General features: G+C 39.5%; 2 protein-coding genes across 6 annotated transcripts in view; one reads left to right on the plus strand and one right to left on the minus strand.

Moving 5' to 3' along the window:
* prkdc (protein kinase, DNA-activated, catalytic subunit) overlaps nucleotides 1-9,732 on the minus strand; it is a 303,035-nt gene extending 293,303 nt beyond the window's left edge. For all 3 annotated transcript variants that reach the window (XR_010019774.1, XM_063063262.1, XM_063063255.1), the window contains exon 1: nucleotides 9,579-9,732. Coding sequence is in view for 2 of the 3 variants with exons in the window: in XM_063063262.1 (XP_062919332.1) it covers nucleotides 9,579-9,732 (154 nt within the window). In the remaining variant the exon portion in view is untranslated. The remainder of the gene's footprint in view (nucleotides 1-9,578) is intronic.
* A 266-nt stretch (nucleotides 9,733-9,998) lies between these two features.
* On the plus strand, nucleotides 9,999-27,154 carry mcm4 (minichromosome maintenance complex component 4). Of its 3 annotated transcripts, none has more exons than XM_063041692.1 (17): nucleotides 10,030-10,104; nucleotides 10,856-10,933; nucleotides 13,266-13,430; nucleotides 13,848-14,008; nucleotides 14,345-14,446; nucleotides 14,561-14,653; nucleotides 14,749-14,844; nucleotides 14,974-15,112; nucleotides 15,270-15,490; nucleotides 16,559-16,679; nucleotides 16,839-17,098; nucleotides 20,252-20,617; nucleotides 22,574-22,701; nucleotides 22,833-23,040; nucleotides 23,126-23,354; nucleotides 24,477-24,610; nucleotides 26,751-27,154. In XM_063041692.1, the coding sequence occupies exons 2-17, from the start codon at nucleotides 10,864-10,866 to the stop codon at nucleotides 26,841-26,843; spliced, it is 2,586 nt and encodes an 861-aa protein (XP_062897762.1). In that variant the 5' UTR covers nucleotides 10,030-10,104; nucleotides 10,856-10,863; the 3' UTR covers nucleotides 26,844-27,154. The 3 variants fall into 3 exon arrangements, with proteins under 3 accessions (XP_062897778.1, XP_062897762.1, XP_062897771.1); XM_063041701.1 differs by lacking the exon at nucleotides 10,030-10,104 and adding an exon at nucleotides 10,119-10,234; XM_063041708.1 differs by lacking the exon at nucleotides 10,856-10,933 and having other exon boundaries at nucleotides 9,999-10,104.
* Nucleotides 27,155-27,609: the final 455 nt, after the last annotated feature.

Raw genomic sequence — 27,609 nt, forward strand, 5'->3', positions numbered from 1 at the left:
GCTTATTCCTAATCAACCCCTGTCCCCCCAAGTACATGTGTATCAACTCTTGGAATCCCTGCAATCATCATGACAGTACTGTTTTGCAAAAGTAGTGAAAGGTAGACCAGTAAAATTCAAACAAGCCATATTTGTAAAGATGAAAATCATATCATTGAAGTATCTGGACAAAAAATGAGATAATAGTTTAAAATTTGGAGGATTTAAGTTTTTTTTGTAGTAACAATTACTTAAGGCAGTTCTGAAGTGACTAAAGTGCACAAGAAACAGAGTAAAACATTGTCGACCATTTTGGCAAACAAGGATAATTCAATAGTCAAGAATAATGGAAGGATCAAGGATTGAGATAAAGAGAAAAAGACAGTAATTTGTGATATACAATTTAGGCTAAGGAAAATAAAACCCCTAAGGATCATGCATGAGGTGAAGAGCAAATCTGTGGCTGAGACACACATGTGGCCAATTACATTTTTGGCATGAAGTCCATTTCATATTGAAACATCATGCTGTGGTCAGGCCTGAGAATGGAGAATTCTGGAGTTGATCACTTTGCCTTTTCTTCAATGAGATTAGACCAGCAGGAGGCTGCAGAGGGAGATATTGCGCATGATTTGGATAAAACTCAATCAAAATGTAACTCTGCATCAGATGTTCTCAGGCCCATAAATTTTAAGGGCTAACAGTACACCAAAAGAGTAAACTCTAGGAAGAGGTGCAGTCGACGTTTCAGGCCGAGACCCTTCATCAGGACTAACTGAAGGAAAAGTTAGTAAGAGATTTGAAAGTGGTGGGGAGGGGGAGATCCAAAATGATAGGAGAAGACAGGAGGGGGAGGGATGGAGCCAAGAGCTGGACAGGTGATTGGCAAAGGGGATATGAGAGGATCATGGGACAGGAGGCCCAGGGAGAAAGATAAGGTGGGGGGGGGAACCCAGAGGATGGGCAAAGGGTATAGTCAGAGGGACAGAGGGAGAAAAAGGAGAGTGAGAGAAAGAATGTGTGTATATAAGTAAATAGCGGATGGGGTACGAGGGGGAAGTGGGGCATTAGCGGAAGTTAGGGAAGTCAATGTTTATACCATCAAGTTGGAGGCTACCCAGATGGAATATAAGGTGTTGTTCCTCCAACCTAAGTGTGGTTTCATTTTTACAGTAGAGGAGGCTGTGGATAGACATGTCAAAATGGGAATAGGATGTGGAATTAAAATGTGTGGCCACTGGGAGATCCTGCTTTCTCTGGCGGACAGAGCGTAGGCGTTCAGCAAAGCGGTCTCCCAGTGTGCGTCGGGTCTCGCCAATATATAGAAGGTCACATCCGGAGCACCAGACGCAGTATATCACCCCAGCACAACTCCTTATTTTCCGTCTGGGTAGCCTCCAACCTGATAGCATGAACATTGACTTCTCTAACTTCCGCTAATGCCCCACCTCCCCTTTGTACCCCATCCATTATTTATTTTTATACACACATTCTTTCTCTCACTCTCCTTTTTTTCCCTCTGTCCCTCTGAATATACCCCTTGCGCATCCTCTGGGTTTCCCCCCCTCCTTGTCTTTCTCCCCGGATCTCCTGTCCCATGATCCTCTCATATCCCCTTTTGCCAATCACCTGTCCAGCTCTTGGCTCCATCCCTCCCCCTACTGTCTTCTCCTATCATTTTGGATCTCCCCCTCCCCCTCCCACTTTCAAATCTCTTACTAACTCTTCATTCAGTTAGGCCTGACGAAGGGTCTCGGCCTGAAATGTCGACTGTACTTCTTCCTAGAGATGCTGCCTGGCCTGCTGCGTTCACTGCAACTTTGATATGTGTTGCTTGAATTTCCAGCATCTGCAGAATTCCTGCTGTTTGCGACCAGAAGAGTAAAGATTGATTCTCTGAGAATCTTTGGTAGGAACACGAGTGGGTTTGCTGTTCCCTTGAGTTGTATAGCAGCTAGTGCATCAATGGTCTAGGTGCCAAAGTACTACAAGAAAAAAAAGATAACTAGTATGAGAGAATGAAATTGCCCATTGGCCACAATTGGGATGATGTGGAATCGTGAATAAGCTGATCTAAGATCAAATAAAGAAGATTGCCAAACTTCAAAAATCACAGGAGACTATAAATTATTTTTGTAATTCTTTATTTTCAAAATTGAAAATGTTTCAATTACAATACATTTTATTTCCAGATTTTCTCTCCCCTTGAAATCTTTATTAAATCTTACAATCTAGCCTCAAAAATCATGCACCATCTACTTTCAGGTCCATATAGAACTGTACAACACGGAAACTTCAGCCTTAGATGTCTGACCAAACATGATGCTGAATTAAACCACATCTCTTCTACCTGCATATGATCCATATCTCTCCATTTTCTGCATATTCATGTGTGTATCTAACAGGTTCTCAAATGCCTCTTTCATATCTGTTTCCATCACTACCTATGGTACACTGGTCCATGCATCTACCACTCACTGTGTGAAAAAAAGTCTTGTACTTCATGCTTGCTTTAATCTCCCCAAACGACCCTCCCCCACCTCAAATGCTTGCCACAAATACTTGTCATTTCTACCTTGGGGGAAAAAAGATTCTGACTGTCTCCTCTATCTATGTCTTACATAATTTTTCAACTTTTTGCAGATCTCCACTTGACTTCCAATACTCCAGAGAAAACAACCCAAGTCTGTCCAACCTTTCCTTGTAGCTGACACTCCCTGACTCTTGCAGCATCTCAGAAAACCAAAGATGGACTGGGGTGACCAAAATTGCACACAATACTCCAAATGCAGCCCACTCAAAGTTTTACAAGAGCACAAAAGCAGCCAAAGGAAAACACACCTTTTAATTTCACTATGAATTATGCTCCCATTTGGCACCTAACTATATTAGCAGAGACAAAATCAAGATTGCCCAACAGAAAGCAGATGTAGAAAGCATAGAAGAATAAAGCTAAAAACATTGTTACACACCAATCCTGTGCTGATTTTACCATTCCACATTCTCCTTACAAGGAATATGAATTAATAACAAAGATATTTTTATGTACAAAGTATACTTCAGTGTATGAAAAGAGGTAAAATCTTTATTATATTGGTAATCAAATTTTTAAACATGACATAAGAATTTGCCATTCTTCTTGTGAAAAATATTTTGTTCTATTCTTGATGAAAATCTGCTTAGCTTAATTGCCTAACACTTACAGTAAGTGCCAAGACCCCTGTCTTATTAGTTCATTACAAATTTAATATCACTTCAATGTTAACTGTATCAGAATGAAATTATCTTATAAATTTGATAACTATGTACATCAGATGTGGAGAGGATGTTTCCACATGTGGAAGAATCTAGATTAGGTGTAACTGTGCCGTTGTCCAATTAAAGCAGGTGAACCAAAACTTGTTTTCCAGATTAATGTGAGTGAGTGGAGCTCTCTTCCTATAACAAAAGTAATAAGTGAATGGGCAAATAGGAAACTACATCAATGATCTTCAGGTCTCACATTCAAAGCTTAAGCACGGAGCAGCTAGGCCGAAAACACAAAAGGAGAGGTGGGATTCAAAGCAGGCTGAAGCACAGGGATGAGCCCTCCTCAACTGAGCAGCTTCTTAGAACGTACAGTCACTTGAAAATAAGATAGATGACCTCAGGGCAAGGTTGCTGTATCTGAGGCAGATCTCAATTGTTTGTTGCACTGAGACTTGATTAACAGCGAACACGCCAGATGCAGCTATCCGACCAGAAGGCTTTATGATTTTCAGAATGGATCGAACCTCGAATTCTGGTAAGGAAAAGGTGGCGGTGTATTATTTTTTAGTCAATGCTCGTTAATGAAAGGACCCTGGAGTTATGCCAACTTCTTGTTCTCCTGACATAGAACAATTAATTAAATGTAGACCATCCTACTTTCCTTGAGAATTCTCATCTGTGATCTTGACCGCAGTTTACATACCACCTGCGGCCAATTACAAACAAGCACTTACGAAACTCTACGATGCTGTCTGTAAACAAGAAACAGCCCATCCCGACGCATTTCAAATTATAGTCGGTGACTTTAACCAGGCCTGTCTGAAGAAAACCCTGCTCGATTATCACCAGCATGTAACCTGTTGCACCAGCAGTCCTAGAACACTAGTTCACTGCTATACTATGAGAAAGAATACCTCTCGTTCCTTCCCAAGAGTCCATTTTGGCAAGCTGAATCATTTAGCTGTACTCCTACTATTTAGACAGAGCCTAAAGAGCAAACTCCAGAGATCAAAGGTGATCGCAGGAGGCTGAGGAACGGTAACAGGATTACCTTGAGTCAGTGGACTGGGCCGTGTTCAAGAAGTCATCTGAGTACCTGAATGACGACATCAGGGGTGTTACAGACTTTATTAAAACAGCTGTGGGTGACTGCGTCCCCACAAAATTGTTCAGAGTTTTCCCCAGTTAGAAGCCCTGAATGAACAATGAAATCCAGAACCTCTGAGAGCCAGATCAGAAGCACATAAGTCAGGAGATCAAGAATGTTACAAGAAGTGCAGGTATGATCACCAGGAAAACAATTCTCGAGTGAAGTGGAGATTCCAGGTTAGACTTGAATCAACGAGGGATGCTCGACAGCTGTGGCAAGGTTTGAATGCCATAACCTCCTACAAAGTTAAATCTTGTGACATAAGGGACAGCACAGCTTCGCTTCCAGATGAGCTCAATACCTTCTATGCTCGCGTTGACCACCAGAACAGGGAGCAACCATCATAATGATCCTTTAGTCTCAGTATCTGTAGATGACGTAAGGACTACCTTCAAGAGAGTGAATTTAAGGAAAGCATCTGGTCTGGACGGAGTACCTAGCTGAGTACTGAAGACCTGTGCCGACCAATTGGCTGGTGTGTTCAATAGGTTTCAATAGGTGCATTTAATGTCAGAGAAATAGATACAATATACTTTTTCTTTGCAATCATCCACAAAAACAGAGGAGTGCCCCGAAGAATGAATGACAGTTAAATGTTAGAACCCCTAAGCCCCCCCACAGCTCCCCCCACACATAAGCAGCAGCAAAGCAACAACCCCACCTCCCCCACCAGCAAAAAAACAACAGCGCCCCCACCAAGCGCTCAAGCATGTAGCAAAGCATCGATAAAGAAACAGACTTGCAGTGCCCAAGGACTACTCGTCCACCCGGTATTCGACATACCACAGGCTCTCTCTCCCTAAGAGATGTCCCTGTTTCACAGCGAGAGGGGAGACATAACAAACAACTCATCAATTTACGGTGTTAAAAGTCTGTTGCGTCGCTTCTTCTGAGCTCTGTGCCCAAAGAACTCGGGTCTCTGGGCACATAACCAGCAGCCAGCTCGCTGCTTTCGAGCTGTCTCCCACAACGCACCAGGCGGCGGCACCAACCTCAAGTCCGCCCGTCTCTAGATATTCACGGATACTGTCAACCTCTCACTCCCACGTTGTGTGGTACCCACCTGCTTCAAGCAAGATTCTATTGTACAGGTGCCAAGAGGGGAGGGTAGTGGGGTAGGGAGGGAACGTCGACTCAGACCATGAGAGGCCTGCATCAGGCATATTCACGCCTTACAAGGTGCAGTTTGGAAGTCTGTGTGGGGCACCACTCCTCGCACAGACACTAGAGCAATGTGTGGTTAAGTGTCTTGCTCAAGGACACAAACATGCTACCACAGCTGAGGCTCGAACTAATGACCTTCAGATCACTAGACGAACGCCTTAACCACTTGGCCACGTGCCCAACAAGAGCGTGGTAACCTGTCTAAATGACTATCACCCAGTGGCAACCTGTCTAAATGACTATCATCCACAGTGATGAGTGTTTTGAGAGGCTGGTGATGAAGCATACCAGCTCCTGTCTGAATGGCAACTTGGATCTGCTTTAATTCGCCTACCAAAGCAACACGTCTACAGCAGGTGCCATCTCGTTAACTCTTCACACAACACCGGAACACCTGGACAGCAAAGATGCATACATCAGGATACTCTTTATCGATTACAGCTCGGCATTTAACACCATCACCCCCTCAAAACTAATCAATAAGCTCCAAGACCTGGGCCTCAATATCCCCTTGTGCAATTGGATTCTGGATTTCCTCAAGTGCAGACCCCAGTTGGTATGAATTGGCGAAAACATCTCCTCCACAATCTCCAACAGCACAGGAACACCACAGGGAAGTGTACTTAGCCCCCTACTCTACTCGCTTTACACCTATGACTGTGTGGCTAAGTACAGCTCCAACACCACATACAAGTTTGATGATGACACCACTGTTGTGGGCTGCATCAAAGGGGGTGATGAAGCAGCATACAGGAGGGAGATTGAAAACTTGGCTAAGTGGTGTAATAACAACAACTTCACACTCAATGTCAATAAGGCTAAAGAGCTGATTGTAGACTTCAAGAGAGGGAAACCAGAGGTCCACGAACCAGTAATCACTGGAGGATTAGAGGGGGAGAGGGTCAGTAACTTTAAATTCATGGTTGTCACTATCTCAGAGGACCTGAGATAGTAATACCCATGAATTTAAAGAACAGGTTCAAGAACAGTTACTACCCCTTAACCAACAGGCCCTTGAACAAAAGGGGATAGCTACACTCATTTAAGGACTCTGTTATATTGTTATTTCATGTTTGTTATTTATTGCTATTTATTTACATCTACATTTGCACAGTTTGTTTACAGTTACTGTTCTATAGATTTGCTAAGTATGCCCACAGAAAAAGAATGTCAGGGTTGTATGTAGTGACATGTATGCACTCTGATAATAAATTTTACTTTGTACTTTGCAACATCTTGTGTAAGGTGAACAACACACACAAAATGCTGGAGGAACTCAGCATTACTGGCAGCATCTATGGAAAAAAATACAGTCAATGTTTCAAGCTGAAATGTCTACTGTGCTTTTTTCCATAGATGCTGCCTGGTCTGATAAGTTCCTCCAGCATTTTGTGTGTGTTGCTCAGACTTCCAGCATCTGCAGATCTTTTCTTGTTTGTCTTGTGTAACGTGCCAGGACTGGGCACCAATATATGAGGGAGGCATTTTCACCTTCCAATTTGACCAGAGTAGGAGAACGATAGAGAGACCAACTGCGAGGATCAAAAAACAAAAGAGACTGAAAGAACTTCAATTAGTTAACCTTGATACAGGGAAAGGTGTCATGCAAGAGCAAAAGGAGATAAAACTAGATGTGGTAGATTCAACCAAAACAGAAACAATAGGATATGAAGATATAGAATGAACAAATCCAGTGCAAATTTTGAAACACAGCAATGTTATCCTGGTAGGTCAATATAATCAAAAAATATAGAAAAGCTATGTACTATTTTTTCTAAATGGACAGTATAAATGTACAAGTCCTCTCATGTCAAATAGCAGAATAGTTATTATAGATCATTATGCAACTCGCCTTTTAGTTCCCAGGAATCTTCCTTCCTCAGCTCTCATGCCTAAATCTAACACAGTATTTGAAACTTTTAACTTCCATTTTAGATGTCTACTGACAAATCTGTATGTGATGGCAATAAACTGGGAGCTACTCGAAGGGGATTAAAATCAACCTCCACCCAACATAACTAACAAAATATCACAAAAAGTTCTACCACAGTTACCACATGTACATTCGATAATTGATTCAATTTTTAACCTGCATTTAATGTCCCCCAAAGATAGAATGGATTTGTCCTTGTTTTGGGTCAAATTATTTACAAAAGTGTGTAGCAGAGTGGTTGTTTCTGTTATTGGATTAGTTGTCATTTTTGAAACAGTGATCCAAACACCCAAGTTTGAATTTGACTGCTGCAGCTGAGTAGCTTAAATCCACAGGGTTGGGCAACAGGTCAGAATAGTAGTCAATGGTGCTGCTTGACAAGTCAAGCAATTCAATTCTCCGGTGCCATCTGTGTAGATAGCGCACCTGTCACCATATGGGTTTCTACTGGGTGCTGTTGTTTCTTCCCCACAAACCAGATATGTCTGGAGGTTACTTGTCTCCTGTAAATTACCTACTGTGAGGGGGAATAGGAGCCAGCATGGGCCGAATGGACAAGTGGTCCCCATTTTGTAATACCCAAGTATTAAACAATAGAGCGTCACTGACTGAAGTGTCTTCGAAGTTTTGTCAACACGTGCAGGTGAGCACACAGGGAGATAGCATACTCGACCACTGCTACTCTCCCTTCCGCAATGTTTACAAAGCTCTCCTTTAACCTCCGTTTGGAAAATCACATCACTCCTCCATTTTGCTGCTGCCAAAGAACACGTAGAAGCCAAAGCAAGAGGTGGCCATAGTTAACTGCTGCATCACCGCCTTGTACGGGAACTGTACTTCCCTCAATCACAGGTCTCTGCAGAGAGTGGTGCGGACAGCCAGCGCATCTGTAGATGTGAACTTCCCACTATTCAGGTCATTTACAAAGACAGGTGTGTAAAAAGGGTCCGAAGGACCACTGGAGACCTGAGTCACCCCAACCACAAACTGTTCCAGCTGCTACCATCCGGGAAACAGTACCGTAGCATAAAAGCCAGGACCAACAGGCTCCGGGACAGCTTCTTCCACCAGGCCATCAGATTGCTTAATTTATGCTGACACAGCTGCATTTCTATGTTATATTGACTAAACTGTTGTAAATAATATTTATTATACATTACTATAATTGCACATTTAGACGGAGATGTAACATAAAGATTTTTACTCATGTATACAAAGGATGTAAGTAAATTCAATTCAATAATAAAGTCAATTCAATTCAATTGAGGACAAAAACTAGATTCCACAACAGTAACAACAAAGATAAACAATTGTTATATAAAAGAAAACACTCATTTAGTTCACTAATGTCTGTCATCCTTAACCAGATTTATAAGTCGTGTGAACTCGTTCTTTGTTTCAGAGTTTTAACAATGGTCATTAAATGTGAACATTGCCAGTTATATCCATACTCCATACAAGTAAAATTCAAAGTATTAGTAATTTTTTTAAATTAGGCCACATTTTAAAAATACCGAGATCAGCAAGTTTAAACTTATTTTGCATACTATAAAATTAAGCGCTCAGTCACTATTTTAATAGACCAATTTGGGAAAAATAATCTTCAAGCGAATGAAGCTTATATTTCTTCTGCAGACACAGTATCTATGAATTCTACTAAATGCGGTCTGCAAAATTGGTGATTTGCTTCTGTTTTTAATAGTCCTTATACTCAATCGTGTCTATCGTTTTCGGAGCTTTTCCCCCGATTTTGGACTGCAGCTTTAAAATCCTAGAGTCTAATTATTGTTCTGCAATCTACGGCTACAGAACTATTACTTGTGCCTAGTGCCGTCTCCTGTTGCCGGAAGTGCAATTATATTGCGGCCTTTCCAAAGATTTCACTTGGATGACAACTTGGGAGATCGGGAACGACGCGTTTAATTTTCTGGTTTATCGTTAATGAGACTTCCTCGGAGAGCTGGTTTTTCTACAATGAGTAATCCCAGGAACTGGGATGAAAGAAACACACAAATGAAACTGTCGCTTCACTAATAAACTATCTTAATTTAACCAATTTCCCCCGGGATCAATAAAGTATGACTATGTAATGCATATACGCACCCAGCCTGCTTTCATTACTGGTATCCAGAAAGTCGTGGCTGAGGTTGGTGATAACATTGTGGGATTCCACAGACGCGTTTTTGCTGTCCTTGTCTGCCAGCAGACTGTACAACTTGAGCAGCTGCCGCTGGGCTCCATCCGCTGCCGCAGCCATTCTCCCTCCCAGTAAGACACCGCGCTGCAACTTTCACCGTCCGCCTTCCAGTTCTACCAGTTTCACGCCGCTAGAGAGGGGGAGCTGGGAACATCACACTCAATGCTGAACAGTATTGTTTCTACCCCCAGTTTCTCATGAAGACACGCAGTCTTTTTTTAATATTCTACCAGGATTACAATTCCAATTAAATCAACTTTTGAGAATGTGACTAATACGACAAATGCAATTCACGATGCGATTTCTCTTCCGCTTAAAATAGTTTATTCCGATATCTAAGAGCTGGGGTGCTGATTGGGTAGAAAAGCGCGCGAACTCGAGGTCAGCTGATCGATTCCGCGCGAAAACTAGACAGTGGCAGAAACTTACAAGGTAAAAGATTCTGAACTGTAAAACTAAGTGAATAGTATTCTATTGCGCTATTTGTCGTTATGTCATGTTTGTATTGATGAGAGTAATTAAGTTGAAGTTGAAAGCATTGATTATTCTATTTAAATAGAAGGTTGGTACATTTATTGTTTTTTTTTCAGAGCAATAGATTGATAAATCTTCAGTTTTATTTCTTGGACTCTAAAATAGTTTCCAACACACTTTATAAAAGAAAAAGTGAAAGTTACGTATGTATCGAAGAAATTTTGGTTTAATAATGTTGGCTTTAAACATTTTGAAGTGTTGCAATTCCTCATGTTGAACATTGCGGATACTGTACGATTTACTCATTTTATGCCCTCAAGTGAATAGCGAAGCTTATGTTTAACCCATTAATATTTTGTTCATCGTAGTTTAGCAATTTAGAAAGCCCCTATCAAATCAACTTTTTCCTTCAAATAAGTGTTTTCCCCCTATTCTATCTCGGCCACCGGAACAGATAATAAAGCGTATTCAACGTGAAACGGTGACAGGTTTCTCTTTCCACAGACCGGCTGAGTTCTTCCAACATTTCTGTTTTTATTTCAGATTCTAGTAGGTACAGTTTTACTTGCTTTCCATATTAGCAAGAGGAATGGATGGACTTAAAAGCAGAAAAATTATTGCGGTTGTCACTGAAGCGACACGGGTATTTTGACCTTGTTCCATGTTAAAATTCGATAGATGGGTTTGAATGCTTTTTCTCTCATCCTAGTGCTAAAGATGTCATCCCCAACCTCCACACCGAGTCGTAAAGGAAACAAGTGTGGAAGAGGCAGTAATCCTTCCACACGTATGTCTTACTGTTCTTTCATCTATATGCTACAGAGGTTATTGAAACTTTTGCAAATTCTGATCCACTGAGTTACGGAATGCATTCTCTTTATAAAGTTATTGCTCCACAAATGATTATTGGTTTATTAGATGTGACCCTTAGGGTTCTATTTTTAATAACTCCGGGAGTTCATGAGTTAAATATCCAGCTGTACTTTGTTCCATCTTCCTTCCCACTTCGGCGTGAAACCATTGATCGCCTTCCATTCAAGTATTCATCATGGAGATGGATGTAGGATTTGCTGCAGTTTTTCATAATTGACAGCTCTAACATTTTAAGAAATTTAACGATAGTATGTTCAAAGGCTGTGGTAGTATTTCAAAACGTGCTTCTAAACATCAACATTGTTGAACTTTCTTTCCAATGTAGAGGATGAAACTTGAATTCACATGGAACAGATGAGTCCAGAGCCTTTATTTTCTTCCCCCAAATAAAACATTGAGGCTCAGCTCAGTGTTCACCTAATGACATGGCTGGATGGGTAGCAGCTGGTTTACAGTTAACCCGAAGCATGCTAGACACGATTGGAAAATGCAGACAGGTTGTCTCTTATGCAAAATTTAGATAATATACCTCAATGTTTCAGTGTGTTTAACCAAGATTTTTTGCACATATAATACAAGTTTCAGTTATAATTGTGATGTGCTGTTCATCTTGTGTCTCCCAGAATGTAAGGCCATCAACTACATCGATCCCAAATCATTATATTCTTTCTATGAACTTGGTCCCCATAATGCTGTTAATACATTGACAGTAAAAACGTAGCAAAGTACTTCCAAGTCACGATTTTGTGTGACTTGGAAGGGAACTTGCGAGTGGTGGTGTTCCCATCGACTTGCTGCCTTCGACTGCTTTTGTCAACAAGATTGTAAATTTAGAAGTTATCACCATTGGAAAACCTTTAGCAAATTTCTGCAAAGCTTCAAATTGGTGTGAGGTGGTCGAGGTATGCTGTTCATAGAAAGCTTAGGTCAGTTTGAAGTGAATAATTTGCTTTGTGGATAATCATGAATGTTGTTGAAGTTGTACTCATAGAAGGTCCTCTTCTGATGTTCTTTGGGAGTTAGGGGTTATTTATTTTTTTAATCCTTTTTTTTGACATATTGCAAGCATAGTTTGCATATTGCTGATTTAGTTCTCCAGGATTTTGATATTGGGAATGTTGGCATTTAGTGTGATGTTTGCGCTTTTTTTTGTCACTGAGGTTCGCAAGATTGGGTATTCGTTAGGTTTCACTGTAAGCAGGCATGGATTGCTTTATTATCTAAAGTTGTGAATTAAACCAAGGGAAGCATTTTTACTTCAGGCCTTACGGAGGGAAGGTCATTGGTGAAACCAGCTGGGCATTGCCCTGTGGGACTGCTTTGAAATGGAACTCAGATGATTAGCCTACAATTCCAGAACTATTTTTTGCTTTGCTATCAATGATTCCATGCAAAGTCAAAGTAAACTTTATTATCATTGAATGTTTATGTCACCATATACTACCCTGAGATTGATTCTATTGTGTTTCTTAGTATTTATTGTGAATGCCCACAAGAAAATCAAAACTGCACACAACAAAGACGGACAAACAACTGATTATACAAGACAACAAAACGTGCAAATGCAAAAAAAAAACACAAAATAATAAGTGTATAAATAATGCCGAGAACATGAGTTGTAGAATCCTTGAAAGTGAGCCCGTAGGTAGTGGAATCAGTGAGTGAGATTAACCCTTCTGGTTCAAGAGCCTGATGGTTGGGCGTATTTCCACATCAAGCAGTGATGCAACCAGTCAGTATACTCTCCACTGTGCATGTATAGAGGTTTGTCAAACTTTCGGATGACGTGCCGAATCTTCGCAAACTTCCAAGAAAGCAGAGGTGCTGCCACAGCACTTAATGTGCTAATCCCAAGACAGATTGTCTGAAATGCAGAGCTGTAGTTAATGAATATTATCTTGATGTATGCATTTCCACTATCCAGATGTTCCAGGGTTGAGTGAAGAGCCAATGAAATGGCATCTGCTGTTGGCCTGTTGTGATGGTGGGCAAATTACGGTAGATCCAAGTTGCTTCTTAGGCAGGAATCAGTATTTCATAACCATCCTCTCAGGACTTCACCATAGTGGATGTAGTTGATGGTCACTGAGGCAGGTTTCCACATTCTTGGGCATCGGGGAAAAGTCCCTGTAATTTTGTGCTTGATGTCCATGTGAGGCCAGAATTTGTCTTTAGTTGTATTTATAAAACGCACATCACTGAAAATGTGATTGGCATGTTGCTGATGATATGCCTGTATCTCTCAGCTCGCAGTGATGGATTACAGTCCCCGCCTCAAAGGCAGCGAGTTGACGATTCCACCTCCACTGGGGAGCTACAGCCAATGCCAACTTCTCCAGTAGCAGATGTCCTGAGCCCGCCTGTGCAGGAGTCCTCCTTCCTATCAAGCCCAGCACGGTCACGCCACTCAGGTTTGCTGTTTTTTTTTAATTTAAAGACAACTCTTTAGTAACTCATGCATCGACAGCAGGGTAACACAACCGCAGCAGTGCATATTTTGCCTTTTTGCTAAATGCCCTGAAATAGAAGATCACGTGAACTGTGCTGATATACACAGCCATATTTAATTTACTACTAGAATGATCTTGTGTTACTTCTGAGGTGGCAGGATTAGTTTGAGAGTCATCGCACCAACCTATTTTTGTTTTACCTTAGCTTGAGTTTCTTGGAGCTAAACGTTTTTAACATGCTGGAATTATTTGTCGTCTTTGGAGCAGCTGCCACAAAGTTGTTAGCACTTCACCAGAATGTTCTTGAGTCTCTCAAATATTCTGTTCAGGCACATTTTCCTTTGTTGAGATGAATAGCCAAAATATTTTGCCTTGCAGCTGCCAGTGAATTTGACGTAAGTTCTCCTCTGACCTATGGCACTCCCAGCTCTAGAGTGGAAGGTACACCTCGTAGCGGTGTTCGTGGCACACCTATACGCCAGCGTCCTGATCTTGGTTCGGCGCGCAAGGCCCGCCAGGTTGATTTGCACGCTGAACAAGTGAGTATTTAATTATAAATTTATGTAGCTTATCTAGGCTTCATGATAGTTTTATTGTAGCCCGGTTTATTTTTGTTAGTTTTTATCTTCTTTGTGATTTTTTTTTTGCATCGTTGTCTATTTATTGTCAATTTATTGCCCCTGATCTACATCTCAACATCAGTTATGAACTGGCCACATATGTGTTCTTTTGGGGACACATAGTTTAGGCAGCAGAAGGTCAGCAAATTTATTTCCTTCCAAGACTGACTTGAAATGGATAGGTGTTTAATAACAACTTTCTGATTTTTGTGGTGGTTGTTGCCAGTAGTAATGCTCTGATTCTGATCTCTTCAGCCTTCAGCGGATGATGATGTGACCAGTGAGCAATCCCTTGGACAAAAGCTGGTTATCTGGGGAACAGATGTCAATGTGGCTGCATGCAAAGAAAAATTTCAGGTAACCAACAATTCTCAGTTTACAAGTTAAAGTTTTGTTCTTTTTTTTCTTTTTGGGGAGGGGGAATGATTTCTGTAATGTTTACTAAAAGCAAGTAATTTATTCTATCTTCAGAGGTTCCTTCAACGTTTTATTGACCCTTCTGCTCAAGAAGATGTTGCAGGTCTAGACCTCAATGAGCCACTTTACATGCAACGTCTTGAGGAGGTAATGTATAGCTTGATCTTGCCTGTTCTTTCAATATTCTTCTCATGTGGAAGCATTTCAGGGCTGAAGTGAACTTAACTGTGCTTTGATTGCAGATGAATGTGGTAGGAGAGCCATTCCTAAATGTGAACTCTTCTCACTTGAGGGGATTTGACCCTGAACTCTACAGGCAGCTGATTTGTTATCCACAGGTAATGGATGTTGTTGTACTCAAATAATTGTTTCATAATGACCAGCTTTGAAAGAAGATAGAAGTGTATTTTAAAAAAAAAATTAACCAGTGCCTTAAAAAATAAATCCTTTCTCTTAATTGTATATAGGAAGTGATTCCCACTTTTGATATGGCTGTCAATGAGCTCTTTTTTGACCGTTTTCCTGACTCGATACTGGAGCATCAGATCCAAGTTCGACCATTCAATGCTTTGAAAACCAAAAACATGAGAAGTCTAAATCCAGAAGGTAGGGTAGTATTACTAGACTAATGGAAGCTTGTTTTAGTTGGAGTAAGTATTTTGACCGGCATATTAATGATAAATGGCTTATAATGCAAGGTCTATCACTGTCTTGTAAGTCATGCTTGTTTGTTCTTAAAGTTATTTCTCCTCTTCCTTTATAGATATTGATCAGTTGATCACAGTCAGTGGCATGGTGATCCGATGCTCACAATTGATACCTGAAATGCAGGAGGCGTTCTTCAGTTGTCAAGTATGTGCTTTCAGCACGAGAGTGGAAGTTGACCGCGGTCGAATTGCTGAGCCATCTGTTTGCAGGAACTGTAACACCACACACAGCATGGCTCTAATCCATAACCGTTCATTGTTCTCAGACAAGCAGATGGTAAGTTTATGGCAAGTATTTCTCGGTAGGCTTTAAGGAATTGTTGAATAACTGGAGAGGAAAAAGATAGATTCATCACTTTATCACAATGAGCTGCTTTAACAAACAATAATATTTAATGTAGTGTTAATGCATTGCACTGGTTTACACAGTGAGCTGAATCAGAGACTGATGTTTGGCAATTTGCATTAGAGTAAATCCCTGACAGCTATGAGTCCTTGGTTTATCAAACAATGGAAATGCCAGTTCTCTCACTGGCCTTCAGCAGTGTCGTGAGCTGCTTCTCACACAAAATACCTGAATTCAGCAAGTCAGGCAGCAGCTATGAAGGGGAATAAACAGTCAAAGTTTCAGGCGGAGACTGAATTCCGCGAGCATTTTGTGTGTGTGTTACTCAAGATTTCCAGCATCTTTCTCATCTTTCTGAACTGCTACTCCTCAACATTGTGTAGGATATCGGCCTGTAAATCCTGTCACTTTCTGGGGACAAAGTAGTAGGTACCTGAAGTCTACTTGTCTCTGAAGTCCACCGCCTACCACCCAACATCTTGCAAGATCTAGAGGCCAGGCAAGATTCTCCGACATTTTTCTGTCGGATTAGTACAGTTTTGAGGGAAAATGGCTTTGAGCCAGATTCAGCATGATTTCGCTGGATATGCAGAAATACTTGAGTTGCCAGCTTCCCCTGTGCTTCACTGTGAGCAATGAAATTATTTCATGATTGTCATGTTGTAGAAGTTTCCCAAAATTGACCGTTCTTGAGAAAATTACTGACTGAGAAGCTGCGAACCGCTACATAACTTTACATAAAAGGCAGAGAGTCTATGATGGTGAAGTAAAAACAAGTTTAAAAGTAGGAGATGAAACAATTTTGAAATCAATCTATCAAAAATTTGATGAACATAGGTTACAAGCAATACTAAAGATTCTTATTTTGGAAAAAATATTGAAGTATACTGCTCTAATTTGAATTCACCGACTGCTTTTATCTGAGATACAGTCATGCTGTTCACATGAAATTGCAGAGGTATTGGCTAATCGATCTTTAACTTTGTAACATTTTTTCAGGTTAAATTACAAGAGTCACCTGAAGATATGCCTGCAGGGCAGACCCCACATACAGTTATTCTATTTGCTCACAATGACTTGGTGGATAAAGTACAGCCTGGTGACCGTGTAAACGTCACGGGTAAGTGCTACGCTTGTAAGATGTTGACGTGTGCGTTATGTTTTTGTTTTATTTGAAGTAGGTAGGTTTCTAAAATCAATGCCTTAAATTTCTGCAATCTGCTTTTTGAAACATGAGTGAGTTGTAAGGAAGTGAAAGATTTCTGTCTTTTCTGGCTAGGCATCTACAGAGCTGTTCCAATTCGAGTAAATCCACGAGCAAGCAATGTGAAATCTGTGTACAAAACTCACATTGATGTCATTCACTTTCACAAAACTGATGAAAAACGACTTCATGGCCTTGATGATGACAAGGAGCAGAAACTCTTTACTGAGCAGCGTGTGGAGATGCTCAAAGAACTGTCTAAGAAACCTGATATTTATGAACGACTTTCTGCTGCACTAGCACCCAGTATTTATGAGCATGAGGATATCAAAAAGGTAAAAAGCATTCCTAGAAAACAACATCCGTATGAAATATCACAAATGTTTATATGCAAATCAGAACACAGAACAGTACAACACAGGAACAGGCCCTGCAGCCCTCAATGTTCTGCTGAACCAATTAAATGTAACAATCAAATGGCCAACTAAACTGAAACCTTTTGCTTACACAATGTCTATATCCTTTTATTTTCCTCACATTCATTTGCCTGTCTAAATGCCTCTTAAAATTCCTTACTATATCTGCCTCTACCACCAATGGGCAGCACATTCCAAGCACCATCACTCTGTGTTTTTTAATTTAGAAAAAAACATTTGCTGCTCATCTCCTGTGGAACTCCTTCTCTTGCCTCACCTTTAATGCATCCCGGCTGGTATCAGATATTTGAACCCTGGGAAAAAGATACCGTGTGTCTACTATCTATTTCACTCACAATCTTATAAACCGCTATCAGATCTCCCCTCATCCTCTGCTGCTCCAGAGAAAACAACCCTAGTTTGTTCAACCTCTGGTTATAACACATGCTATCTAATCTAGACAGTATTCTGGTAAACTCTTCTGCACCCTCTCCAAAGCCTTGATAGTCTCCCTATAATGGGGCAAGCAAAACTATATGCAATACCCCTGATGCTGACTAACTAGAGATTTATAAAGCTGCAACATAACTTCCTGACTTTTGAACTCAGTGCCTCAACTTATAAAGACCCTTAACAGTATTGCTAAGCCCTTAACCGTGTATTTACATTTGACCTCTAAAGGTGCAACACTTCACATTTGACCAGGTTAATCTCCATCTACCATTTCTCTGCCCATATCTGCAACTGATCTATGATCCTGTTGTATTCTTTACCTGTCTTCTATTCTGAGGCTGTGTCCTCTGGTCTTAGACTCTTCCACCATAGGAAACATCTCCACATCCACTCTATCAAGGCCTTCCACCATTTGATAGGTTTCAGTGAGGTCATCCGTCATTCTCTGAATTCTAGTAAATGCAGGCCCTGAGCCGTCAAATGCTCTTCATATGACAAGCCATTCAATCCTGGAATCATTATCATGAACTTCCTTTGAACTCTTTCCAGTTTCAGCAAATTCTTTCTAGATAAGGGGGCCCAAAACTGCTCACAGTACTCCAACTGTGGCCTCACCAGTGCTTTATAAAGTTTCAATATTACATCCTTGCACTTCATACACTTCCCAACACTATTCCATCTGCCATTTCTTTACCTATTCTCCTAATCTGTTTAAGTCCTTCTGTAGCCTCTACTTCCTCAAAACTACCTGCCTTTCCACCTATCCCCGACCTGTCTGCAAACTTTGCCACAAAGCCATCCAAACCATTAACATATAATGTATAAAGAATAGGTTCCAACACAGACCCCTGTGGAACATCACAAGTCACTGGCAACCAACAAGAATAGGCTCCCTTATTCCCACCCTTTGTGTCCTGCCAATCAGCCACTGCTTTATCCATGCTAGCATTTTTCCTGTAATACCATGCGTTCATAGCTTGTAAGTAGTCTCGTGTGTGACACCTTGTCAAAGGCCTTCTGAAAATCCAAATACAACACATCAACCAATTTCCCTTTGTCCATCCTGTTTGTTGATTCTTCAAAGAATTCCAACAGATTTGTCAGGCAACATTTTCCCTTGAGGAAACTATGTTGACTACAGCCTATTTTATCATGTGCCTCCAAGTACCCTGAGACCTCATCCCTAATAATCAACTCCAACACCTTCCCAACCACTGAAGTCAAACTAGCTGCCTATAGTTTCTTCTTCCTATCTCCGTTGAAGACTGGAGTGACATTTATAATTTTCTAGTCTTCTGGAACTATTCCAGAATCTAGTGATTCTTGAAAGATCATTAATGTTTCCAGAATCTCTTCTGCCACTTCTTTCAGAACCCTGGTCTAGATGACACCTACCTTCAGATTTTCCATTTTCCAAAGAACCTTCCAGCGATCGGATATCCACTCTCACCTCCTTTACACTTTATGTATCTGAAGAAACTTTGGTTATCCTCTTCAATATTATGAGCAAGCTTATTTTCATGTTCCATCTTTACCTTAGTGACTTGTAGTTGTTTTCTATTGGTTGTTAAAAGTCTCCCAATCCTCTAGCTTTCCAGTAATTTTTGCTCCATTTTATGCTCTCTTTCATTTTTATGTTACCTTTGACTTGTTAGCCACAGTTCTGTCATCTTTCAGTATAAAACTCCCTTCAGGGTCTTTTTACCCTTAGCTCGATCCACACTTAATTCAATACCTTCTGACCCTGTGTCACCTCTTTCTAATGATTTGAGCAATGCCACCCTCTCTGTTTTCCTGCTTATCCTTGCATATTAACCTCCCAGCTACAATCTTCTTTCAGCCATGATTAAGTGATGCCTGCAACATTCTACCTGCCACTGCTACAAATTCATCTACCTTACTCTGTATACTGCACACAGTTAAATATCACAGCTTCAGTCCTGTATTCGCCCTTTTTGAATTTTTTTCATCGTTTACATTGCTGCTCATCCTGTTGACTACAATTTTTCCCTATCATCTGTTCACTGCACATTGCCTGTTTGTACTTTCTTCAGCATTATAATCTGCCTTTCCTATGATACTACTTCATATTTCATAGATATTTAAAATTTAATGTATTTTAACATATGTGGCATTTTAGCTTCTACCTTAATTTTGTCTGTTTTAAGTCTTAATTTAGCACTTGGCTAATCTGATTTAAGCATTTTACAAAGGATTTTGACTTTTTTATGCTTCCTGGTTTACTGCTTAAAAGTTTGGCATTACTGAGGGAATATGGTTTTTGGGTAATAGTGACTTTATTTTTAAATCTCTTCCCACCCTTCTGAACTAGTGTTACATAATAACTTTTTTTTTAAGAAATTGTTCAGACCCTAGTGATCACCAAGTTGCTGAGGGCATTTCTAGATCATCAGTGAGCGCTATAGCTTTGCCTCGGGGTTAATAAAACAAAACATTCTTGTGGGTGATCTTTAATCTTGAAAAATGATAAGAACAAAGGAAGTTCAGTAATAAAGATCAAAAGGCTGGTAATTAATTGTGCAGCATTTCCTTGCAAGCAGCAATATGTAACCATGATAAATATACCAGTTGATTATGTTTCCTTTTATTTTCTGCCAGGGTATTTTGTTACAGTTGTTTGGTGGGACCCGCAAAGACTTCAGTCTCACTGGCCGTGGCAATTTCCGTGCTGAGATCAACATCCTTTTATGTGGTGACCCTGGTACCAGCAAATCTCAGTTGCTCCAGTATGTGTACAACCTGGTACCCAGAGGCCAGTACACATCTGGTAAAGGTTCCAGTGCTGTAGGTCTGACTGCTTACGTGACAAAAGATCCAGAGACAAGACAGCTGGTCTTGCAGACTGGTGCTCTTGTTCTTAGTGACAATGGCATCTGTTGCATTGATGAGTTTGACAAAATGAACGATAGCACAAGGTCTGTGATGCATGAAGTTATGGAGCAACAAACTCTTTCCATTGCTAAGGTAGGGGTTGTTGTTAGAAGGCTTCCAGCGTTTTTTCTTTCTTTCTTTTTCAATATTTTTATTAATTTCTTACATAAGAGAATAGAGTACAGTAGGATATATAATATATATCGATTACAATATATTGAAATCACAGATGAAGTGTAATTACCCCATATCCATATACATTTAATTCAACCATAATATTGAAAAGAGATTTTATTATACAAAAAATCTAAACGCACTACCGGGGAAAAAAAACAGCTGTTTGGTTAAAAAAATAGAAAAGGAAAAAATCCTTAACATATAGTATAACATTATTAGCCAACATCTGTGCTTAATAGCAAATCAAAGATTTTGAAAATAATTCAAAAAAAGGTCTCCAAAATGTTAAAAAATCTTGTCTAGGTTCAGAAATTGAACAGCGAATCTTCTCTAAATTTAAGCAAGACATAACATCATTTAGCCAATGAGTACGAGTAGGTGGAGTGGCATCCTTCCACTTAAGCAACAATGCCTTCCTGGCTATAAGAGAAATAAAGGCCAAAATATGCAGATCATGTGTCTCCAAAATAATGTCATTTCCTCCAACAACACCAGATAAGACAGTCAAAGGATTAGGTTTGAAATTTACTTTTTAAAAAAAAACACCGAAAAGGTTTGAAATACTTCCTTCCAATATTTTTCAAGACTCAGACAAGTCCAAAACATATGGATTAGTGAAGCTTCTCCATTATTACATCTGTCACAATAGGGAGATATATCAGAATAAAAACGAGACAGCTTATCTTTAGACATATGGGCTCTATGAACCAGTTTAAATTGTAGAAGGGAATGACGGGCACATAACGATGATGTATTAACCAATTCAAAAATATCATTCCAAGTGTCCTCAGAAATTGAAATCTGTAAATCTTGTTCCCAAAAATTTTTTAATTTTTATCTAGAGGAATATTTCTCATTCCCAACAACATACCATAAATCAGGCAGCCTCTATAGGAAGAGGTACAGTCGACGTTTCGGGCCGAGACCCTTCGTCAGTCCTGACAAAGGGTCTCGGCCCAGAACATCGACTGTCCCTCTTCCTATAGATGCTGCCTGGCCTGCTGCGTTCCACCAGCATTTTGTGTGTGTTGCTTGAATTTCCAGCATCTGCAGATTTCCTCGTGTTTGCATTTTTAAACATACCATAAATATTAGATATAGATGCATTATGGAAGGGTTTCAAATTAAAAATTATATCAAGTAAATTTTTATCTGGACTTATAGGAAATGTATGTATTTGAGAACGCAAAAAGTCTCTAATCTGAAAATATCGAGAAAAAAAAATGCGTTCTCGATAGGCTATACTTAACTGACAGTTGTTCAAATGAAGAGAGACCATCTCCAACAAACAAATCCTGAAAACGTTTAATACCCAATCTATTCCACTCTTTATAAACTACATCAGACATAGAAGGTTTAAAAAAAAATTTAGAAAAAATGGGACTGGAAAGTGGAAACACTCAATAAACCAAAATATTTTCTAAATTGTACCCAAATCCTCAAAGTGTGTTTAACTACAAAATTATCAGTTAAATTACTTAAAGATAAAGGAATTGAGGATCTGAGAAGAGAAATAATAGAAAATATATGAACGGAGTTAGCTTCTAAAGAAGACCTGACAGTCCAGCATTTTTTCAATACGTAAAACATCTAGAAACACTATAAATGCACAAATCAGATGCTGCTGTCATAAATCCTATTATTTCTTTCTCTGAACCAAAAATGATAGTAAATGTCCTTTAGTTCCAAAATGATTAAAGAAACCATCATATCTTCTAATTTAACTGCATTTGTGCTTTATTTGCCTTGGGATTAATAAATTTCCCTCGGGATTAATAAAGTAAATCTATCTATCTATCTATTTATTTGAACTTTTGAGGTAAAATTTGATAGCTGTTTGAATAATGAAGCCCATAACGTTATGTATTTTAGGCCGGAATAATCTGTCAGCTGAATGCCCGAACATCTATCCTGGCAGCTGCAAACCCAGTGGAATCACAGTGGAACCCCAAAAAGACAACTATCGAAAACATCCAGCTTCCACATACACTCTTATCTAGGTAATGTAATCTATTCACAAACTCGCTCAGTCAAGATATGACGTATCTTTATCTCGAATGTTTCCAAAACTCCTAGAATAATAACATCTTATTCTGCACAAGTAATACAAATTTGTTCATTATTTTTATAGGTTTGATTTGATCTTCCTTATGTTGGATCCACAAGACGAGGCTTATGATCGACGTCTTGCCCACCACTTGGTTTCACTTTATTATCAAAGTGAAGAAGAAATGGAAGAAGAATACTTGGATATGGCAGTGCTCAGGGACTATATTGCCTATGCCCGTACTTATGTCCATCCTAGGCTGAGTGAAGAGGCCAGTCAAGCGCTTATTGAGGTGTGAACTCTCTTTTTGATGTAATATTTTCCCCAGTCACAATGCCACACCTTAATCAATTTTTGTGTTCTCCCTTGTGGTAAAGGCATATGTAGACATGAGGAAAATTGGCAGTGGAAGGGGCATGGTATCGGCATATCCTCGACAACTGGAGTCATTGATACGTCTGGCAGAAGCTTACGCTAAGGTGCGCTTCTCCGAAAAGGTTGAAAACATAGATGTAGAAGAGGCAAAACGTCTTCACCGTGAAGCTTTGAAACAGTCTGCAACTGATCCAAGGACTGGAATTGTAGATATATCTATTCTTACTACAGGTAATGTGTTAAAAGAATATTGTTTTCATTGTGGGTGTTGTGTCTAGTAAGATAATTCTATATTAGAAATTTTAACATGTAGCCGAGACAATTGAGTTCTGATGAGTTTTGGCCTGAACAGTTGACTTTTCGTGGCCCTCCATTAATGCTACCTGATTTGTTGAGTCCGCTAGCAGCTTTTTGTGTGTTGCTCAATATTTCCAGCCTCTGTAGAGTGCTTTACTCCCTACACCCATGACTATGTGGCTAGGCAGCCGATGACACAGCTATCGCTGGCAGAATTTCAGATGGTGACAGGGAGACATATGGAGTGATAAAGATCAGCTGGTTGATTGGTGTCACAACAACAATCTTACACTCAGTGTCAGTAAGACCAAGGAATTGATAGGTGGACTTCAGGAAAGGGAAGTTGAGAGAACACACACTGGTCCTTATTGCAGGTTTAGAGGTGGAAAGGATGAGCAGTTTCAAGTTCCTGGGAATCGACATCTCTGAAGACCTATCCTGGGCCCAGCATATTGATGCAAAGTATAAGAGCCATTATATTTCATTAGGAGTTTGAGGAGAATTGGTATATCACCAAAGACTTGCAGATTTCTACAGATGAACCATTTTAACTCATAGCATCACTATCTGGTATGGAGGGGCTACTGCGCAGGATTGGAAAAAGCAACACAAAGCTGTAAACTCAGTCAGCTCTCCACTGTCTCCACTGGATTGAGGACATATTTTCTGAATGGACAGTGAACCCATGTACACTACCTCACTTTTATGCTCTTTTTTGCCCTACTTATTTAACATTTTTATGTATTTCTTATTGTAATTTATAGTTTATTATTAAGTATAACAATTCCTGCCGACGCAAAACAAATTTCACAACATGTCAGTGGTGTTAAGCTTGATTCTGATCTGTGTCTCAGTGTGAGATTGATTTTTCCAATGCATTGATACAAATATAAAATGGTTTCTGAACGCCTGATTATTTTACATTCTCTGTATCCTTTATGTAGATTTACCGTGCTCATCGTAGTAATTAGCTTGCCTATGTGGTGCAATACAGAATCTAGCTTCAAAGGATCAGTCTAGTACACTGCACTTAATGAGGAATTTAATTTATTTCAGGAATGAGTGCTACTGCTCGTAAGCGGAAGGAGGAGCTGGCTCAAGCCTTGAAGAAGCTCATACAATCCAAAGGCAAAACTCTCGCCATGAGATACCAACAACTTTTTGATGATCTAAGAAGTCAATCTGATACTGTAAGTTACTTTGATCTTGAGTGGAAAAGTTTTGCAATTTTGGAATGACGAGCGTAAGACGGGAGTCTTTCCATTCTGTTCTGTTTGTGCTCAGTTGCAATGATACTATTTCACCCATTATGGTAATGGTGGAACTAGGATGCATATTAACATCCACAGCAGATGAATTCTTGTTTCTACTATGATTTTTTAAAAAATAGGATCATAGAATGGCAAAGCACTGAAGAGGCATTTTGAGTCTGCACAACCTTCTGCAAGAGTTAGTTCCACTTCCTTACTTTTCCTACAAGACAGGCACCACGGTAGTGCAGCGGTTAGCATGACGCTTTTACAGCTCAGGGCATTTGGAGTCCAATTCCAGCATCATCTGTAAGGAGTCTGTACGTTCTGTCCATGGAATGTGTGGGTTTCCTCTGGGTCCACCAGTTTCCTTCCCACAGTCTAAGGATGTGCCAGTTAGTAGGTTAGTTGGTCAATGTAAATTGTCCCATTATTAGGCAAGGGTTAAATTGGAGGTTGCTGGGCAGTGCAGCTCCAAGGGGCGGGAAGGGCCTATTCTGCACTGTGTCTAACTAACAATAACCCTGCAATTTTGATTTCCATTTGAAGTCCATGATTTGAACCTGCCTCCAAATTCTAAACGTTTGCCTTTTTGTTTTTAAAACAAAAAATGGCTTGTGCTGCCTTTGGTTCTCTTGCCATTCATAAGTCTGTGTCTTCTCATTCTGAACCTTTCCACCATTGGGAAGAATTTATCTATTCTCTTTCAACTCATTATTTTGAACTGCTGTATCATATTTCCTCTCGTTTGCCTCTGCTTTAAAATGAACAATACTAGATTCTCTAACCTTTCTCTCTAACATAAGTATCTCAATTCTGAAATCACTATTAATAAACTATTTCTGACCACCTCTTTTCTGTTCAAAATTTTGATGCAGGCCACTATTCATGCCCCAAATCTGAGTTCATTGTAACTACTATATTTAGTACTTTATGTTTCTTGTTTCTGAATACTTTGATGCTATTTGCATTTTAAACCATTTTCCCAACTTGCCTTTCAGCCTTTATACGCATGTTCCCCAGAGTTCTGTGCGTGCTCCTCAGGATTATTTCTTCCGTACTATTGTGCCTTTCCTTAAAGTTTCTACTTAAATATCAATAATTATGTACCTGCATTATGTTTCAATTGCCACCTTTCTGAAAATTGTACAGCCTACCTATGTATCCTGAAGTCCACCATTATCATAATTCTCTATATTATCAAGATTTTTGTCTGTGAACTGTAAAAGTTATCCACTTTTTAAAGCACATATCTGTGAAAGTGGAAATCTGAGTACTGAACCCAGAAGATCACTAATGACTACTTTTCAACTTGAAAGATAACCACTTTATGCTATTTGTTCCATGTTCCTACTGCCGGTTTTATTCCACGTGTTTCAGTCTTGTTGATGAGTTTATCTGGCACTTAATGAAAATCCATGTGTTCCACATCAGTCACATCGCCTTCATTCTTTATTCCTGTGGCACCTTTTCTATAAAGCACATGGTTTGTCAAACAGCCTGTTTTTATAAATTCTGGCTGGCTTCCATTAACAGATCCTTTATTTTTTTTTCCCTTGATTATTGTTTCTAAAGCTTCATCCAGCATTGGGGTTAAACTTCCTGGCTTGTCTTTGCCAGGCCTACATTTGTTCTCTTGGAACAAGATAATGACACTTTTTTTTAGAATTCTCCAATTGCCTGTCATTACCAATGTAAGGATAATCATTTATTAAGCCTGTACTATGTGTTTTCTTTTAATATTGTAAATTGCATAGAAGAATTGCATATGTACACATGCATGCTATTTATTTCCTTTTTAAAACTGTGATTATATTTTGAATTTAACCATTATCAGAGTTAAAATGCTCTCCAACTTTAATGTTTCCTGTCCCAAGTATCTGAAATTGTGTATAACCGGGGAATAGAATTGGGATAGGTCCTGTCATAGGACAGCAAATGCTAATGTTGCAGAAAGCAAATTACTTGTTGCTCTGATCTGAACGTTACATCTGTCTATGTGTATTAAACCACATATTTGCACTGAAAATTTTTTAATTTCTGTGTATGTAAATTCTAATTGGAGTTTTAATTTTTTAAGGCTATTACCAAGGATATGTTTGAAGAGGCACTGCAAGCTTTGGCAGATGAAGATTTCCTGACTGTAACTGGGAAAACTGTTCGATTGCTTTAAGAACACATGTACTAAGAGTTTAAAATTAATATTTTCCTATTGATCTTTGTTACTGAAACTTTGATATTTTACATTATTTTGCTTTGTTTCTGCAGCCATTTCTGGTAAATTCATGATCTAGTTATGCTGAGGTGAAATTAATGTCTCTTGATAACACATTCAAACTCATAGCTCCATTGCCAGATCTGTAAATAAGTGGTTTTGTTTTCCATCTTTTATATGATGCATTATTAGAAAGAAGGAATTGGATTAATTTGGCGATGGAATAAAATGTGAGAAATGTATTTTGTGTTCTCAGTAATAAAAATGTGCTTTTCTCTGAAGGTTGTTTGACATTAATATAGACCTGTCCTTTGCAAAACAATGCAGTGCTAACCTTTTGAGCTGCTGTTTTTAAGATTATAAAGGAAAAAACTTAAAACCTTTTAGTCTCCTTTGTAATCTTAAAAACAGTCAATTGAGTTCAATTTATCCTTCCCTATAGCTATCTTAAAACTTGTGGTCACTATTCCCTAACAGTTCGTCCACTGACAGGTCAAATTGGGGTCAAAAGTTTGAAATCCTGGCCACAATGAAGTATTATTTGAATTAGTGAATGAAAAAGTGGCATTGCAGGGGCAAAAGCCATTTGAGCAGAACAGGACTCACTGGAGTGAGTTTTATTTGAGCTAGTGAAAAGGGGGCACCCAGTGTTAGAATAGTCGGGTTTCTGCAAGAACAGGCAAGGTGAATACAAAACTCAAAGGCTTCAGAGAGAAGGCACGGG

This window comes from Mobula hypostoma, chromosome 1 (assembly GCF_963921235.1).
Source record: "Mobula hypostoma chromosome 1, sMobHyp1.1, whole genome shotgun sequence".
In the NCBI taxonomy this organism is placed as follows: Eukaryota; Metazoa; Chordata; class Chondrichthyes; order Myliobatiformes; family Myliobatidae; genus Mobula; species Mobula hypostoma.

Bases quoted from the DNA above. Each gene is read 5' to 3' on its own strand.
- mcm4 (XM_063041692.1), top strand. From the start codon at position 10,864: ATGTCATCCCCAACCTCCACACCGAGTCGTAAAGGAAACAAGTGTGGA. The intron at 15,113-15,269 runs GTAGGGTAGTAT...CTTCCTTTATAG, and splicing joins GAGAAGTCTAAATCCAGAAG to ATATTGATCAGTTGATCACA. The intron at 23,041-23,125 runs GTGTGAACTCTC...CTTGTGGTAAAG, and splicing joins CCAGTCAAGCGCTTATTGAG to GCATATGTAGACATGAGGAA.